At 43.6% G+C, this 16,018-nt stretch overlaps 1 protein-coding gene across 1 annotated transcript in view; it reads right to left on the bottom strand.

Annotated features, from left to right (window-relative positions):
- Positions 1–345: 345 nt before the first annotated feature.
- Positions 346–16,018, bottom strand: part of fars2 (phenylalanyl-tRNA synthetase 2, mitochondrial) — a 126,468-nt gene continuing 110,795 nt past the window's right edge. The window contains exon 10 of the mRNA XM_004080815.5: positions 346–1,435. Coding sequence (XP_004080863.1) covers positions 1,297–1,435 — 139 coding nt within the window. The 3' untranslated portion in view covers positions 346–1,296. The remainder of the gene's footprint in view (positions 1,436–16,018) is intronic.

Here is a 16,018-nt window from a genome sequence, read left to right as displayed (position 1 = left end):
GTTTTTTATTTTTTGTATTGTGTTCTGACGGACTTGAAAACTTGCTTGTAGTTTTGAACGTGAATAATTATTAGTCATCTTTTTGACCCTCGTTGCATTCCGTAGCCCTTCTTCATTCTTGTCAACAGACTCCTTATGTTCAATGGCAACAGCCTCTATTTATGAATCCCCATTTCCTCCGTCGTGTGTCAGTTTCCTGTCTTCACTGAGGGTCAGTGATGCTGCTGGGGGATCACTGCACTCATGGAGGCTTGTTCTCCATTTAAACATCCAATCTATTTAAAAAAAGATGCCAGAGTTGACTGGGTCTCTGCAGGTTCATGGACCAGAAACACGGCAACCAGACTGGTTGGAGTTTTTTATTTCAACATAGAAAAACAGCACAGAACTGCAGGTAACATTCAGAGGAAACATGGAATCTCTATTCTCTCAAAGTCTGATCTGAATTTTCAGGACCTGATCTTCATCACCTAACTGGGAATCATGAAAGCAAGTTTTAGTTTTTTATCTGATGGAGATAATTTTATAAACATTTTTCATAACACATTTTTTGCTCTGCTAAATTTAATGAGTGAAAAAACAAAAACAAAGTTTGTGGTTGTCTTCATTTCCTCACAGCTTTTATTTAGTAATGTTGGGTTTCTTAACCTGACAAAGTTCAGCTCTATGTCTCAGTTTCTGTAAAAATGTCTGGATCATTAAAGTTAACTCCGGAAAACTGGATCAGAACCCCACTCATGGACCTGCCCCCCCCTCCCCCCAGAAAAACAGCAGTGTGGAGTTTAGCTGGAGCTGCTGGGAGAACAGGAGGCCTGCAGGACACGAGGTGAGGCTCGCTGGCTCACAGCTTCATTTCTGAGGGGTTTGAAAGGAAAACACCTGGGTTTAGTTCCCTGGATGAGCGTTGCGGTTCCTTTGTTTGGGCTGAACCCCCCCCCCCCCCCCCCTCGCTGATTCAACAGGAAGTAAAAGACAGTTTGAAGGAAAAGCTAAGAAAAAACCAAAAACCTTTGAGGAAGGTCAAACTGTTTTCCTGTTGGTTTTCTCTGCTCAGAACCACAGGAGCTGCTCTGGCTCTCTCTCATGCAGATTAAAGGCGACACGTGTCAAACTTGTACATTTGAGTGATGATGAGGAGGGAACAGACGACCAGGAAGAAGAAGAACCGCCGACAGCGGCCTCAAAAGCTGAGTGAGGAGCAGGAACTAAAGGCAGCGTGTTCTCCCTGCGGCTATGGTTCACAGCGACGGGGACGGATGACTTTGTGTTGGGCCCCTCCCATCGACGCACTGCAGCTCAGTATCGGCCCTGAACGCCAAGCTCCGCCTCCGCCATCCGCTCGATCTCCTGGTGGACCAGCCGAACCTCCTCCTGGGTCAGAGTGCGCTCCATGTGGCGGTAGACGATGCGGTAGCATCGACTCCGTCTGCCAGTCCTGAAAAACCCAGAAAGAAAAACCAACGGATTAAACAGACAATGACGTGAGGAACGAATGATTTTAGGTTTTTTCTGTCCCGAGAGACTCTGGTGTCTGGCAGATCGGATCATTACAACGGGGGTTCTGGTATTAACTCGTTGGGTGATCCAGGGAAAAACCTTTTGAACTGAGGCTAAACCTTATTTAATGAATGGTTGTATTAATGATATTGCTTTACTTTGGTTTTTATGTAACATGAAAAAGAGAAGAAGGAGGGGAAGAGAAGGAGGATTCAGGACAACGCATAGAGAGAAAACATCAAAACAGACGACTAAAGTTCCCAAGGTCACAAACTCCACTTTTGAGCACAAACACACACATCTAATGACTCAAATATACACACAAACACAGATATTTTTGGTCTAACAGACCTACACAGGTGAGCCTGCAGGTGTGTTCAGGTGAGTGTGTTTACCAGAATGTAGAGAGGAAGGTGTGAATCCCGAACAACCCCCGCACAGAGCCCATGGCAGCAGCGCATCATAACAGAAAGCCAGGGTCCCACAACTCCCACAGAAAGCCAGAAAGTCCGCAGACCTCCACACCCTCAGACACAGCAGAGACCACCACAGAAAACCCGCCCAGGCTGTCAGAAGCCCAGGATCCAGTCCTACATGCTGGAGCTGTCCGGGGGGCGCTTACTGCAAATCTTGTGTGTTTGTCATTCCCATGCGGTCAGTCCTGAGCCTGTGTGCGCACCTTACTGACAACGGGAGCGCTGTACAAAGGGCGCCATATGTCAGCTTCACCCACCCGTCATAAGTGCATCTAACTCACATCATCCAAACAAACACTTCATGTTACACTTACCTAACGCACGAAAATGGTACATTCCATTTTCATGACGTCCGTTAAGGTGACTGCAGGAGCCTCGAAGGGAACTGCAAGACACCCCCATGCTCAAAAGCTTTGGCCGCTCCTCTCTACAACCCACTACAGGCCGGGACAACCCAAAACCTGCACCACCTGAGTGAGTCAACCCCCCTATGCATGCTCGGGACTGAGGCTTTAAACATTTACTAAACATTTAGTGAGGTTGTGAATACAATTGAAGAAGCATAAAATATATCTCCCACAAATTAATAAAAGCTAAAATGTACTTCAATCTTATTAAGTCCCACCTCGCTCCTCACTCCCACCATCTTTTGATCTGTTTTCAAAGTGTTTCCAGGGGTCTTTTATGATGATGCCGTTTTTAGACAAAATCAAAAAACCTGTGTGGTTTTCTAGGACTTAGTTTCTGCAGAGCGGCAGGAGTTCATTAGAAATTCACCTCTGAGTTGTGAGCGGCGCCATTGGCCCACAATCAGTCGTACAGTTTTGATCCAGATTCCAGCTCAGATGAGGAAAACTAAGACGTTCATGGATCCATTTTATGTTGTAGAACATCTGGCCTAAAATCATTTCAAACACATTTCAATGAATTTTTCTAGTAAAACTTTTGTTTATGTCCTTACAGATATTCCTCATGTCTCCTTTCCCTGGATTTGTCTACTTCCTGCCATCTTTTCCTGTTTACTTTTACTTCTCTTGGTGTCTTCCTCGCTCCTCCTCATGTAAATCTCTTAATCTTCCCTGACATTAAACTTTCTCCTCCTGCAGTTGACATAGAGACTTACGGCACGTTACAAACACAGACCTACAATAACCCAATAAAACTCCATCTCTCTCTCTCTGCATTTGTTTCTTATATCGTTTGGCCTCTCAAAACAGGTGATGAATAATTGATAATGGATACATTTGGAGGAAATGTCAGCGAGAGAGTCTCACACGGACACACAAACACAGCCACACATTATATTTGTGAACACAAACACACACTGAGAGAACCATATTTCATGGACTGTGTCAGTAAATAATTGATGCCTCCATTATCCAGCTGATGAGGGGGGGGTGGAAGGATCGATACAGTAATCTGTGCGCACACAAACACACAAAATAAACAGGAATATGAGCGCCAAATATAAACATGCACTCATTTCATTATTCATGACAAACAGAGTTGTGGGTTCCACGCAATGAAGCGCGTCAGTGATGACAACGGGCGGCGTGATGGATGGAGGTGAGAAGACCTGATGAAGACGTTGGGATGGAGAAATGCAACAGCTCTCTCTGCTAAACGAGTCCACGTCAAGAGTGAGGCTGCTGCAGGTCTCTGAACGGTTAGACGGGAGCAACAAAAGGCTCCAAACGGGAGAAAAAGATTCAGCCGGCAGAACGTCCCAAAATAACGACAGATGTCACATCTGAAACGGGGTTAACCTTTAACCTCTACAGACCTGGGGTCCACATGTGTAGACATCTCCTTTAGCGTTATATTACCACAGGTAGGTACTTTTGATTAACCCGGGGGCTGAGACTATGAAAAAAAAAGGCAAATCAAACAAGAGCTTAGAAGGTTAAAGAAGCCTTGGTGGGTGGAAGTCTTTTAAAAGATGAGCAGAGGCTCTAATCTGTGAAAGGGGGCAATAAAAGATTGTAAAGTATTCAGTAAAAAGTTCACCAACATCAAGCTGGAGATAGTTTGAAAAAACATCCAGAGAAATTGAAGAAATCTCTGTGTGCCCGGGACAAGGCTGGAGATCTTTTCTGGTCTTTAGACCTTGAGAGAATGATTAGAAATATGGTTTCATAGACATTACTAAACGATCCAGAACACTCCACATAACAGAACCCCGACTGAAGATGAAACAGAGGCTCTAGCCTCAGAAGTGAACACGTATCTGAACATGAAGACCTGTTGTGTCCTGTGGACCAAGAATGAATTAAAGTCCCACTTAGATTATCTTTTGTTCCATTCCCAGGCGTCTTTTAATTATGATGATACAGTTTTCCAAAATAAAATAACCCTGTTTTGTTTTCTATGACATAGTTTCTGCAGAGCGGCAGGAGTTTGTGGAGTAAGCCCACCCCCTTTCCCTTCCCCTTTATAGAGAGCACTCTGTTCACATTCTCTCCCGCTAGCTTACAGCCACCCCCACCCTAACATGACCGGTGCATCTAAAATGGTGGGCAGTGTTGGAGCTGTCCAGCCGTACAGTTCTGATCCAGATTCCAGCTCAGACGAGGAAAACAAAGACGTTCATGGATCTATTTTAATCTATTCAGAATGGAGCTGAGCAGAGAGACTGTGGAACACCGATTGTAGCTACAGTGGTGGACAAAATTATTGGTACCCCTCAGTTAAAGGAAGAAAGTCCACAATGCTCACTGAAATGACTTGAAACGTTCAAAAGTAACAATAAATTCAAATTTATAGAAAATTCATTCATTCATTCATCTTCTTCCGTTTATCCCTTTCGGGGTCACAGGGCTGCCGGAGCCTATCCCGGCCACTTATGGGCGAAGGCAGGGGACAACCTGGACAGGTCACCAGTCTGTCACAGGGTCACACATATCACACACCCATGCACTCTCACATTCACACCTATGGGCAATTTAGAGTAACCAATGTACCTATGAAGCATGTTTATGGACGGTGGGAGGAAGCCGGAGTCCCTGGAGAAAACCCACACATGAACGGGGAGAACATGCAAACTCCACACAGAAAGGTCCCCCATTTTTGTTGTTTCAGGTCCCCCAGCTGGGACTTGAACCAGGGGCCTTCTTGCTGTGAGGCAAGAGTGCTAACACTGCTCCACCATGCAGTCCCCCCCCCCCAAAAAAAAATATTGAAAATTAAATAATGAAAATCAGCCATTACTTTGGATGTGCTGATTAACAGAATTATTTAAAAAACAAACTAATGAAATAGGGCTGGACAAAAATGATGGTACCCATAACTTAATACTTTTTTGTACAACCTTTTGAGGCAATCACTGCAATATAACGGTTTCTGTATTTGTCTATGAGCCTTCTGCACCTGTCGACAGCTATTTTGGCCCACTCCTCATGAGCAAACTGCTCCAGTTGTCTCAGGTTTGACGGGTGTCTCATCAATCCAAAGGACATTTTCCCAGAAGCTTTGTGGCTTGTCAACATGCATTTTTGCAAATTCCAGTCTGGCTTTTTTATGATTTCCTTTCATCAGTGGTGTCCTCCTTGGTCGTCTCCCTTAAAGTCCACTCTGGCTCAAACAACGACGAATGGTGCGATCGGACAATAGCCGCGTTTACATGGGCAAAAGTAATCGGAAAGAACACCTGAAGAAAAATGCGTCATGTAAACACGCCGTTCGGAATAGTCTGCCCCGATCAGACTCGTTCGGATCAAAATTTCTTTCCGATCGAGATAGATGGGTTATGCCGATTGTTGATCCGATTGTGTTGCATGTAAACGGTTCATTCCGATTGTGTGTCACTACTGCTCTGCTTTACGTTACGCATAAACGGTGTTTCGTTGAGAGAAAGCTTTGGAGCGCATACAGGACCGACCAGCTGCTCTGCGAACGCCCCGTGCAAAGCGCCGCTCCGCTTTCGCCCCGCTGGCTCTTCGCCTCTCCGCTATCTTACACCCATCGAGGGGGATGCGGGGGAGGAGCGCTTCGTGCCCACTGACGTCCAGACCCGAGCTCTATGTTCGGGCTCGGGTGCCAGTGGACCGAGTCTCTGAGCAAAGCAGCCGGATTTTTTAATAAGTTTTTTAGGGGAGGGGAGGATGCTTTGTAACGTGTGCGTTTTGTTGTTCTGTTATGTGTGGGAGACTTCAGACTGCGATCCGTCCCGCTGCTCTGGGTTAGCGGCTGCCGGACTCAGGAGAACCGTGTGCGTCCGAGCAGAGCTCGGACCACCAGCACACACAGCAGCTTTTGGGGCGGTGTGCGTGAGCTTTTCAAAGCAGAAATGTCGCTCAGTCCATCGAAACCGTTCAAACAATCACGTGGAATTGTGTTTCAAGTTGTGTCCCGACAAAATAAAGGCTGATATTATTCCCACACATTTACATGCAGCCAAGATGCAGATTGCAGCGTTTCATGGTCCGGCATTTTGTGTCCATCAAACAGGAACTTCAAGCTGCTTAGAGATGGTTTTATAGCCTTTACCTTTACGATGTTTGTCTATAATTTTGTTTCTAATGTCCTGGGACAATTCTCTCCTTCACTTTCTGTTGTCCATGTTCAGTGTGGTTCACATCTTTTCACCAAATAGCAACGTGACTATTTGTCTCCCTTTAAATAGGCAGACTGACTGATTATGGGTTGGAAAACAGCTGTGATGTCAATGAAAGGACATACCTGAGTTCATCATGACCCCTGGGCAATTAGTTTCAGTCTTTAATGGAGGTACCATCATTTTTTTCCAGCCCTATTTCGTTAGTTTGTTTTTTAAAAATAATTCTATTAATCAACAACTCAAAAGTAATGGCTGATTTTGATTGTTTAATTTTCAATAAATTTTAATTTATTGTTACTTTTGAACGTTTCAACTCATTTCAGTGAGCATTGTGGACTTTCTTTCTTTAACTGAGGGGTACCAACAATTTTGTCCACCACTGTATATCATCAATAAGCTCGTTTTCAAACGGTCTGGTCCTGATCCACAGCAATTTGAACAAAGAGATCCTCAGAACTGGAATTTTAAGCTTAATTTTCTTAATATATGTCCTCCATCGTCAGAAAAATGCATCAAAAACATGTTAAAAACTCCAAAAACACTCTTTCCATCAGAGTAGGTCTTTGAAATGGAGAGTCCACATGTGACGTTCTTCTTGCTAATCACAGATGCTGGTACCTGCTTTTCAGAGACAGCTGGTCTTACCAAACCCTGAACAAATGACAAGTGATGGTTGGAATCAAAATGAACCAAGAACAGCTTAATCATTTCAATTAAGAGGTAGAATAAAAGCTAAAGTTAAAATGTTCTGTGTTGGCCTCATTGTTAAAGGTTCGTCTGATCAGGGTTGTAACAGTAATCACACAAGTGTGTCGTCACAACCAAACACAACTCAGCATCTGACGAGAATCCGACGGATCCGCCTAACGGTTCTCCTCTCTCAGCTAGTTATAGACAGCGTTTGGTAAAATTAGCTGTGTGTGTGAGAGAGAGAGAGAGTCTAAAATAAGCTGTCAAGCTTTTGCTTTAATTGGAGCAGTGAGCTATTCATAGAATTGTAATTGCTGGGAGTGAAAATCTGTGTAAGCACTCTCCCCCACAGCTTTAGCAGCTCCTCTCTCTTTAGAAAAACCCAAATCCTGCCTGAATACTAAGCAGCTTTGCCTCCATGTGACACAGTTCATTATGTTACCTGCCTGGTGGAGGCACCTCCCTACATGAGCTCCTGAACGGCCCCCCTGGAACCATGTTTAATGATCAGAGGACAATGCTGTCCAGAAGCTTAAAGTCGTTTTGGGGTCTGAGGTAAAAAAAAACGCTGAATCCAAACGCTACTTTGGACCCTGAGGAAAGCTGCGGTTCCAGTGGCCATTACAGGTGGATAGGGCGGCTTGAAAATGGGCAAATCTGTACGGGGCACACAGGTGACCTGCACGATATATTGAGGTGGCTGACATCTGTGGTTCTATGCAGAGGAAATGTTTCATGTACATGTTTTTCTACCGGCATGCTGCGGGCGACCGGTTGTAGTGGACGTGTAGCATCGTTAATTGTGGGCGGAGCTTTTCTCACTTGTCACAGTCTATTTTGCAACTCCAACCATCTCAAAGTAGGGTCAGCTCGCACCACAACAACTTCTGAAGGAGAGGTGTTGTAAAGGCTGTGAAAGGTAGAGCGGTCAACCTCGGATCAGAAGATCGCAGGTTTGATTCCTGTCCTGCCTGCCCAGAAGCAAACACCAACTTGCTTCTGATGGATACAGGTTGGCGTCAGTGTTCGGCATCAGTGTGTGAATGGGACTGAGGCTGTAAAGCACTTTGGGCCTTACAGCAAGGTAGTAAAGTGCTAGACAAGTCTACACCATTTGCCATTTTCCACCTCCTGAGTTGATGGGTGACTCTGAAATTATGACTGCTCCTGGTTTCTCATTTCCAGCATCACTCTCTTTTTTTTTTAACTAACTTTGAATTTTCTAGAAATATTAATCTTCTTACAACAACAGTGTAAACTCTGGCTCCGTCAGTGAAGTCTGATGTCTTCGGCTGTCAGACAAATGTTGCTGATAGAAACTTGGGAACAGCAGGGATGGACAAAAGAGATTTGGGAAGCCTCAAGGTCAACGTGGAGGGGAAACTCCAGCCAAAACATGAAAAAGACTAAAAACGCCATCGATTTGATGTCAAAGCTCAGCAGATGGTGGGATGAGGAAGGAGATGGAGAGGGGCGAGCTTCAAAGAGAGGTGTAACGTTTCATCGGGGGACGCCAAAAAGCACCAGAAAGGGGGGAAGTCGATGGAGATGGATGAGCTTGAAAGAAGAGAGCTGAGTTTAATTCAGATAAAGGGAAGGGATGGAGAGACAGAGGCAGGACAGCGATCGATAGATGGAGAGCGGTCCAGATGAGAGGAAATTCCAGCCAACGCCCTTGAAAGAACCGTGCTGCCTTCAGGAGAAGCCCTGAAAACCAGGAGAGCTGAGTCTGTGAATCCTCAGTAATAGAAGGTGACAGGAGCGAAGAAACGATCTTCATCTGCTGGGTTTTCTTCATCATCAACCACCTAATGTGCCCTCTGAGACATCAGGTTTAGTTTAAGAGAATTCCTTTGCATCTTAAACTGATTATAATTTTTAAAACATTTACTCATCATCATCAGCGAACACGCAGTAATCAGTCCTGTTAATTATGTTCCTGCACCATGCAGAGGAACTGAGTTCACACTGATACAGCAGGATCACGAGCCGCCTCTCCTTTCATTAAAGTCCCTTTACATTTTTACCAAACATGTCCACAAACGCCAGCATAAAGGCAGATGTCCTCCTAAAAGTGATGGGTGATCACTACAACCTCAATGTTTCCCACAGAACTGACAGCAGCTCCATTAGGATGAGTCACTGATGCTCTAGAGCTGTGATTTTCAACCAGTGTGCCGTGGGAAATTACCCTCATTCACTGATCTAAAAACATTTACCATCTCCAGGATATCAGGTCTGTGTTCATTTACATTTACAAACACTTAGTGGTTAGGAATATGAAAGATCGTAAAATACTTTTTTCTTTGTGTTTATTTGATTCTATTAAAGTCAGATAAGAATGACGGCAGCACAATTCAGCTGTAGCGTCAGCTGTTTTCGGAAAAGTCCCGCCCCTTTAACTGTCTCCACCAATCATTCTTGGAGGCTTAACCCTTGTTCTATCCTAGGCACTTTAACATTGGGAGTTGGGTCATCTAGACCCACTAGACCAGGGGTCGGCAACCCAAAATGTTGAAAGAGCCAAATTGGACGAAAAAAACAAAAAAGAAATATGTCTGGAGCTGCAAAATATTAAAAGCCATATTTAAAGTATCTATATTAGCTATATTAGCCCACTATCAAAATGACTAAGTTGTTACAAATACATAATGAGCATTGATAACGATTACATTTTTATTTGCCCTGCAGTGCATTCTGTGGAGAACGACGCTTTACCTGAATGCTCTGTTGTGCAAGTTTAACTTCATTATAATATCAATGAATTATGTTTCATTGCTTTGATAAAATTAAAGAAATGTAATAAAGAAATCCGATTTTTGATGTCATTTATATTTTGAGGATTCAAACACAAAACAATAAAATGGAACGTGCGTGACGACGTTCCCCATGACAGTCAGCTTGCGCTCGAATGACAGAACAGCTTCAAGCATTTGCGGCGCCTGCAGACTTTCATTCAGCTCGTTTAGGTGGCTTGTCACGGTCATATCCACCAAAAAGTGCAGCCACTCAGTATCTTCCAGTTGCGGGTAGTTCAGGTCTATGCTTTTCAGGAATGTTTTCACGTGTTCTAAACAGACGACAAAGTGACGCAAAACGTCACCCCTGGACAGCCATCGGACTTTGTTGTGTAGCAGGAGATCAGAATATTTGCTTTCAACTTCATCAAGCAATGCACGGACCTGACGGTGATTCCATTTACATCAGCCACCTGCCTAGCGGTCCGCTAAAAGTAAAAAAAATAAAAATAAAAGAAGCCCTGCTGGTAGAAACGTGTTTCGCAGGCTATGACGCAAATTTTCGTTGACAGAAATGTTGAAATTGAAGTGGCGGTCATGTGCATTTTAGGTCTGTTAGCAGCAGGGGATTGTGGGATGTGGGATGATGATCTAATTAGGGCTCAGCAGGAGCGTTTCTGTTTGCCCACGTTTCTTTTCATATGGCAGTTTTGTTGTTCCACCTTAGTTTATTCTTCCTGTTATGTTGGTTCTTTATGTTGCACCATGAGTGTGGAAGGGAGAGAGGTTGATGGCCGCTGTGCAATGTTCAATGTGGTGTGTGTTCAAAAGAAATAGGCTTGATAAATCGAAAGAGGCTGCGCTCTCAGCTTCTCTTGTTGCCTACGCCTCTCTGAGACTGTTCGGTGTCGTGCGGTGTGTGGGACACGGACAGTGCTCTAGCACAGCCAGTTGATTGACAGCTCAACATTTATGACAGCTTGGCTCCCGTGTACTTGCCAGGCGTTACAATGTAGTTTTTGCACATTCTTACAGTATTGGAAAACGTTAAGAATGTTTGTGTCTTGTTTTTCCTCCTAAAGAAACCATATCAAAACAAAAAATATATTTCTCTCCCCCATCTTTTTACATTTTCAAACATTTTTGAAAATGCTCCAGGGAGCCACTGGGGCAGCGCTAAAGAGCCGCATGCGTCTAGTGCGGGGTTTGCCGACCCCCGCACTAGACAGTGCTCTGAACCTTTTTTTTTCAATGATTTGTGATCTTCACTGGTGTCCATGGATTACATGAAATCTTTCCACCTTTATCCACCTTTGTCATGGTAGGGCGAACACCTCAATGTAAGGGTGGGGTCATCTAAGATAGCACAAGGGTTAATCACACGTCATCAGTCTGACCAATCAGAAGTGGTTAAAGTCTTCACTTCCTTGTTCTGATTCTGCTCATAAAGTCTCTCAGCTCCAACAAAAATACCAGCTAAAGCTCGTCTTTAGTGGTTTAGCTTTCTGCGGGATCCGGTGTCAGACCGTGGAAAAAGTGAACAAAACCATGAAGCTCAGAGAAGCGAGTCTGTCTGCGGTCGGCGGCTGTTTGCACTACATCTCCCATGATGCATTGGGTTAAAGTGACAGCGTCTCAGCGCACAATGAATCTTCGTTGTCAAACGTCTTGAAACCACAACAAAAACGCATCAAACAGTTTTTAAATCTTCTAACTTAACTTTGATTACATCTTTTAGAAAAAAAACAGCTTTTTCTGCCACAATTATCACAAAAATGCATGTGAGATTGTGGAAGGACTGTAGATCAATACAGACTGTGAGTGTCTCCTTTTTTTTTTTTTTTTGGATGCTGGTGTACCGCGGGATTTTTGTGAAGGTTAAAGTATGGTTGAAAAAGGTTGAAAAACACAGTTCTAGAGGAAAAGAAGAGAAAGCATTAACAAGCCCGAGATGACTTTACAACAAAAAGGATGAGGTGAACCTGAGAACTTTCTTTGTCCTCTTGCAAAAGAGTGCAGACGCTTTTTTCCCTGCTCCTGCCGCTTCCTGCTTTATTTGCTTTTTAATCATTTAATTAATCATTTTTAATTATTTTACCTCATCCACAAATCCTGGAATATCAAACTGGTCATCCTTTTTTGTGACTTCCACCTATACAAATCAATATTTTTACGTCTGACAAGCCAGCGACATGTCCGGAAGAGGAAGAAAAACAAACTCCCACTGTGAACGCTGTCGGATCTACCAACAAGAAATAAAAGAGCTACAAACACGGATATTTACTTTGGATACTGAAAATGGACTTCACAAGACGCTTCCAGTAACATCGGGTGGTAAGAAGCCTGCTCTTACTACAAATGAGAAGAATAACAGTGACATAGACCTGAGTGATGTTGTGTCCTTTCCGAAACTTTGTGCGGAGGAACTCTGTGTTAAACCAAAGCGTAAAGATGACAGAACATCCGAAATAAAGCTCACAAACAGATTTTTACCCCTAACACAATGTGATGTTAAAGAACAAAGTGAAATTGGACCACAGAATAGGAGTCATAATGTTGGCAACAAAGCACAGGCAGAAAGAAAATCTGTGCCAAACGTCAAGGTCAGAGATACGCTGCTGCTTGGAGATGGCGCTATCAGTGGAGTCAGCCACAGAAGAATGCAAACTTTATGTTGCCCAAGTTCTACTGTTCCAGTGATTACAGGACTCTTATCTAAAGTCTTGTACCAAGGAGTCAAACGAATAATCATCCATGTAGGTGCTGTCGATATCAAAAAAGAACAATCTGAACCTTTGAAAAAAGACTTCATCAAGTTATTTGAAGAGATTGACAAAGTAGAGGTTGAAGCATTCATCAGTGGACCTCTTCCTAACATCGATGGGGTGTCACTCAAGTTCAGCCGTCTGTTTCAGCTGAACAATTGGCTCTCCAGAGAGTGTGCTTCCAGAGGATTCCATTACATTGAGAACTTCAATATATTCTGGAAACGAAAGGACCTATTCATGGGAAGAGGCCCACACCTGAACAGAGGTGGAGCAAGAGAGTTAGTGAAGAACCTCCTCCACGCTCTGGGGCATAGAGGCCAAGGCCCTGAAAAGGCAGTAAGCAAGGACCGAGCCAGTGTCCCAGGAACCACAGTTCTAGTTTATATCCCCTGCAAGAAGATTTTGACCAGTCCCAAGGAAACTAATCTCAAACTTGCTGCACTCAATGTCAGATCTTTATGCAACAAATCATTTTTAATCAATAATCTTATCTCTTCTTTTAATCTTGATTTTATATTATTAACTGAAACATGGCTTGACAAAAACGCAGGAAACATAGTTCTAGTCGAATCAACTCCCCCCAACTACAAACATGAATCGGAAATACGAGAAAATAAAAAGGGTGGAGGCGTTTCTGCACTGTTTAGAGATAATATTGCAACCCGCAGACTATCATTTGGTGTGTTTTCATCATTTGAGTATGTGTCCTTTAAGATTGAGTTAAAACAAACTCCTCCCTTACTCTGCATAGTTATGTACAAACCTCCTCAGCACAGCCAAAGTTTCATTGATGATTTCACTGAAATGCTCTCAGTTGTGTGCACAGACTTTGATGGTCTAGTCATTACAGGTGATTTTAATGTTCACGTTGATAATGTCAATGACAGAAATGCAAAAGAGCTCAATGCTGTCCTTGAAACCTTTGATCTAATTCAGCATGTGAGTTGCCCCACCCACAGCAGAGGGCACACTCTGGACCTGCTCATCACAAGGGGGGTTAATATTTACAATGTCAGTGTGGTTGATGTCGCCCTCTCTGATCATTTCTGTGTATTCTTTGACCTGTCTGTTGCTCCCAAACCACCGCCTGGCCCTGCAGTTGTCCAAAGGAGACAAATAAATCAGAGCACTAGGGCACAGTTTGTAGAAATGATAAACCCTGAAAACGCCTCTGGTGCCAATGTTGATGAAATGCTGAATTCTGTAACTTCTAGCATCTTGAATGTTCTGGATGTTATTGCCCCTATGAAGGTTAAATTGAGAAAAACATAGACAGAAAGCTCCCTGGAGGAACAATGATCTAGTCAGGGCACAGAAACAACAGTGCCGCAGAGCTGAGCGAAAGTGGCGCGAGTCAAAACTCCAGGTTCATTATGAAATGTATAAGGGGGAGTTGTACGCTTACAACCAGATCTTATGCAGAACAAGGGAAAGGTACTTCTCTGAAATCATTGGAAGTTGCAGCAGCAACTCTCGGGTCCTGTTCAGAACAGTAAACAGATTAACTAACCCTCCAACCCAGCTACCAATAGAACTGGTTTGCACACCTAAATGTAATGAGTTTGCTGTATTTTTTAATGACAAGGTTCAGGGCATTAAAAAAGCCATCAACTCCACAACACATATAACTATCGAACGGCCACCTACTCACTCTAAGCTGACTCACTTTATACCTGTCACTGACCAAACTGTCCAAGAGACCATCACCCGTCTGAGCTCGTCTACATGCTGCCTTGATGTGTTACCCACTAGATTTCTAAAGTCTGTCCTGAACAGTGTGTTGCCATCAATTACTCAAATAGTTAACATGTCTCTTCAATCTGGAATATTTCCCGAGGCCTTAAAAACTGCAGTTATTAAACCCCTCCTGAAGAAAAGCGGTCTTGATCCCACTGTACTGAATAATTACAGACCTATCTCTAATCTGCCATTTTTAGGAAAAGTCCTTGAAAAAGTTGTCTACCAACAGCTCACTGATTTTCTCTTATTAAACAATTCATGTGATATTTTCCAGCCAGGTTTTAGACCCCATCATAGCACAGAAACTGCTCTTATCAAGGTAACCAACGACATCCGCCTGAACACTGATGATGGCAAAGTCTCTGTCTTAATCCTGCTAGACCTGAGTGCTGCCTTTGATACTGTTGATCATGGGATCCTTTTGCACAGACTCCAAGACTGGGTTGGCATCTCTGGATCTGCCCTAAGTTGGCTCAAGTCTTATCTAGAAGACAGGAAATATTTTGTTGAAATTGGGAGTTGTGTCTCAGACTACATGGCCTTGAATTGTGGTGTGCCCCAGGGATCGATCCTGGGACCCCTTCTGTTCAACCTGTACATGCTGCCACTAGGGCAGTTAATACGCAGTAATAACATATCTTATCACAACTATGCAGATGATACTCAGATCTATGTGTCACTGACAACAGGTGAATATGGGCCGGTGGATTCACTCAGCCACTGCCTCCAACAGATCAGTGCGTGGATGCAGAACAACTTTCTCCAGCTAAACTCAGACAAGACCGAAGTTATTGTTTTTGGCCCACAGAAACAAAGAGAAATTGTCAGCAGCTACCTTCATTCTCTGTCTCTTAAACCCTCAAATCAAGTCAGAAATCTAGGGGTAATCATGGACTCTGACCTGAACTTTTACAGCCATATCAAGTCAGTAACATCAGCAGCATTTTACCATCTGAAAAACATTGCCAAAATCAAAAACATAGTGTCAAAGCCAGACCTGGAGATACTTATTCATGCATTTGTCTCCAGTAGGTTAGACTACTGTAACGGCCTGCTCACCGGCCTCTCCAAACGAGCCGTAAAACAGCTTCAGTACATCCAGAATGCTGCTGCTCGAGTCCTGACCAGAACCAGGAAGTATGATCACATTAGTCCTGTGCTCAGGTCTCTGCACTGGCTCCCTGTACCTCAAAGAATAGACTTCAAAGCAGCTTTGCTTGTGTACAAGTCTCTCCATGGCCGAGCACCAAAGTACATCTTTGACATGTTAGTGCCATATGAAACATCTCGTACTCTGAGGACCTCAGGGGCCGGCCTCCTGTTGATTCCCAGAGTCAGAACTAAACAAGGGGAATCAGCGTTTCAATATTCTGCAGCTAAAATCTGGAACAGCCTCCCTGAAGTCGTAAGACAGGCCTCTTCTGTGTTCATGTTCAAATCTAGACTTAAAACATTTCTGTTTAGCCGTGTATATGACTGAAAGGTCCTATCTGCACTTTTCTTTCCTTACATTCCTTTATTTTTGAATCAATTTTCAAATTTTTTCTTTTCTTT

This window comes from Oryzias latipes, chromosome 20, assembly GCF_053564925.1.
Source record: "Oryzias latipes strain Hd-rR chromosome 20, Olatipes_Hd-rR_3.1".
NCBI lineage: Eukaryota > Metazoa > Chordata > Actinopteri > Beloniformes > Adrianichthyidae > Oryzias > Oryzias latipes.
Note: the sequence above shows the minus strand (reverse complement) of the source record. Positions and strands in the feature narration are given on the sequence as shown.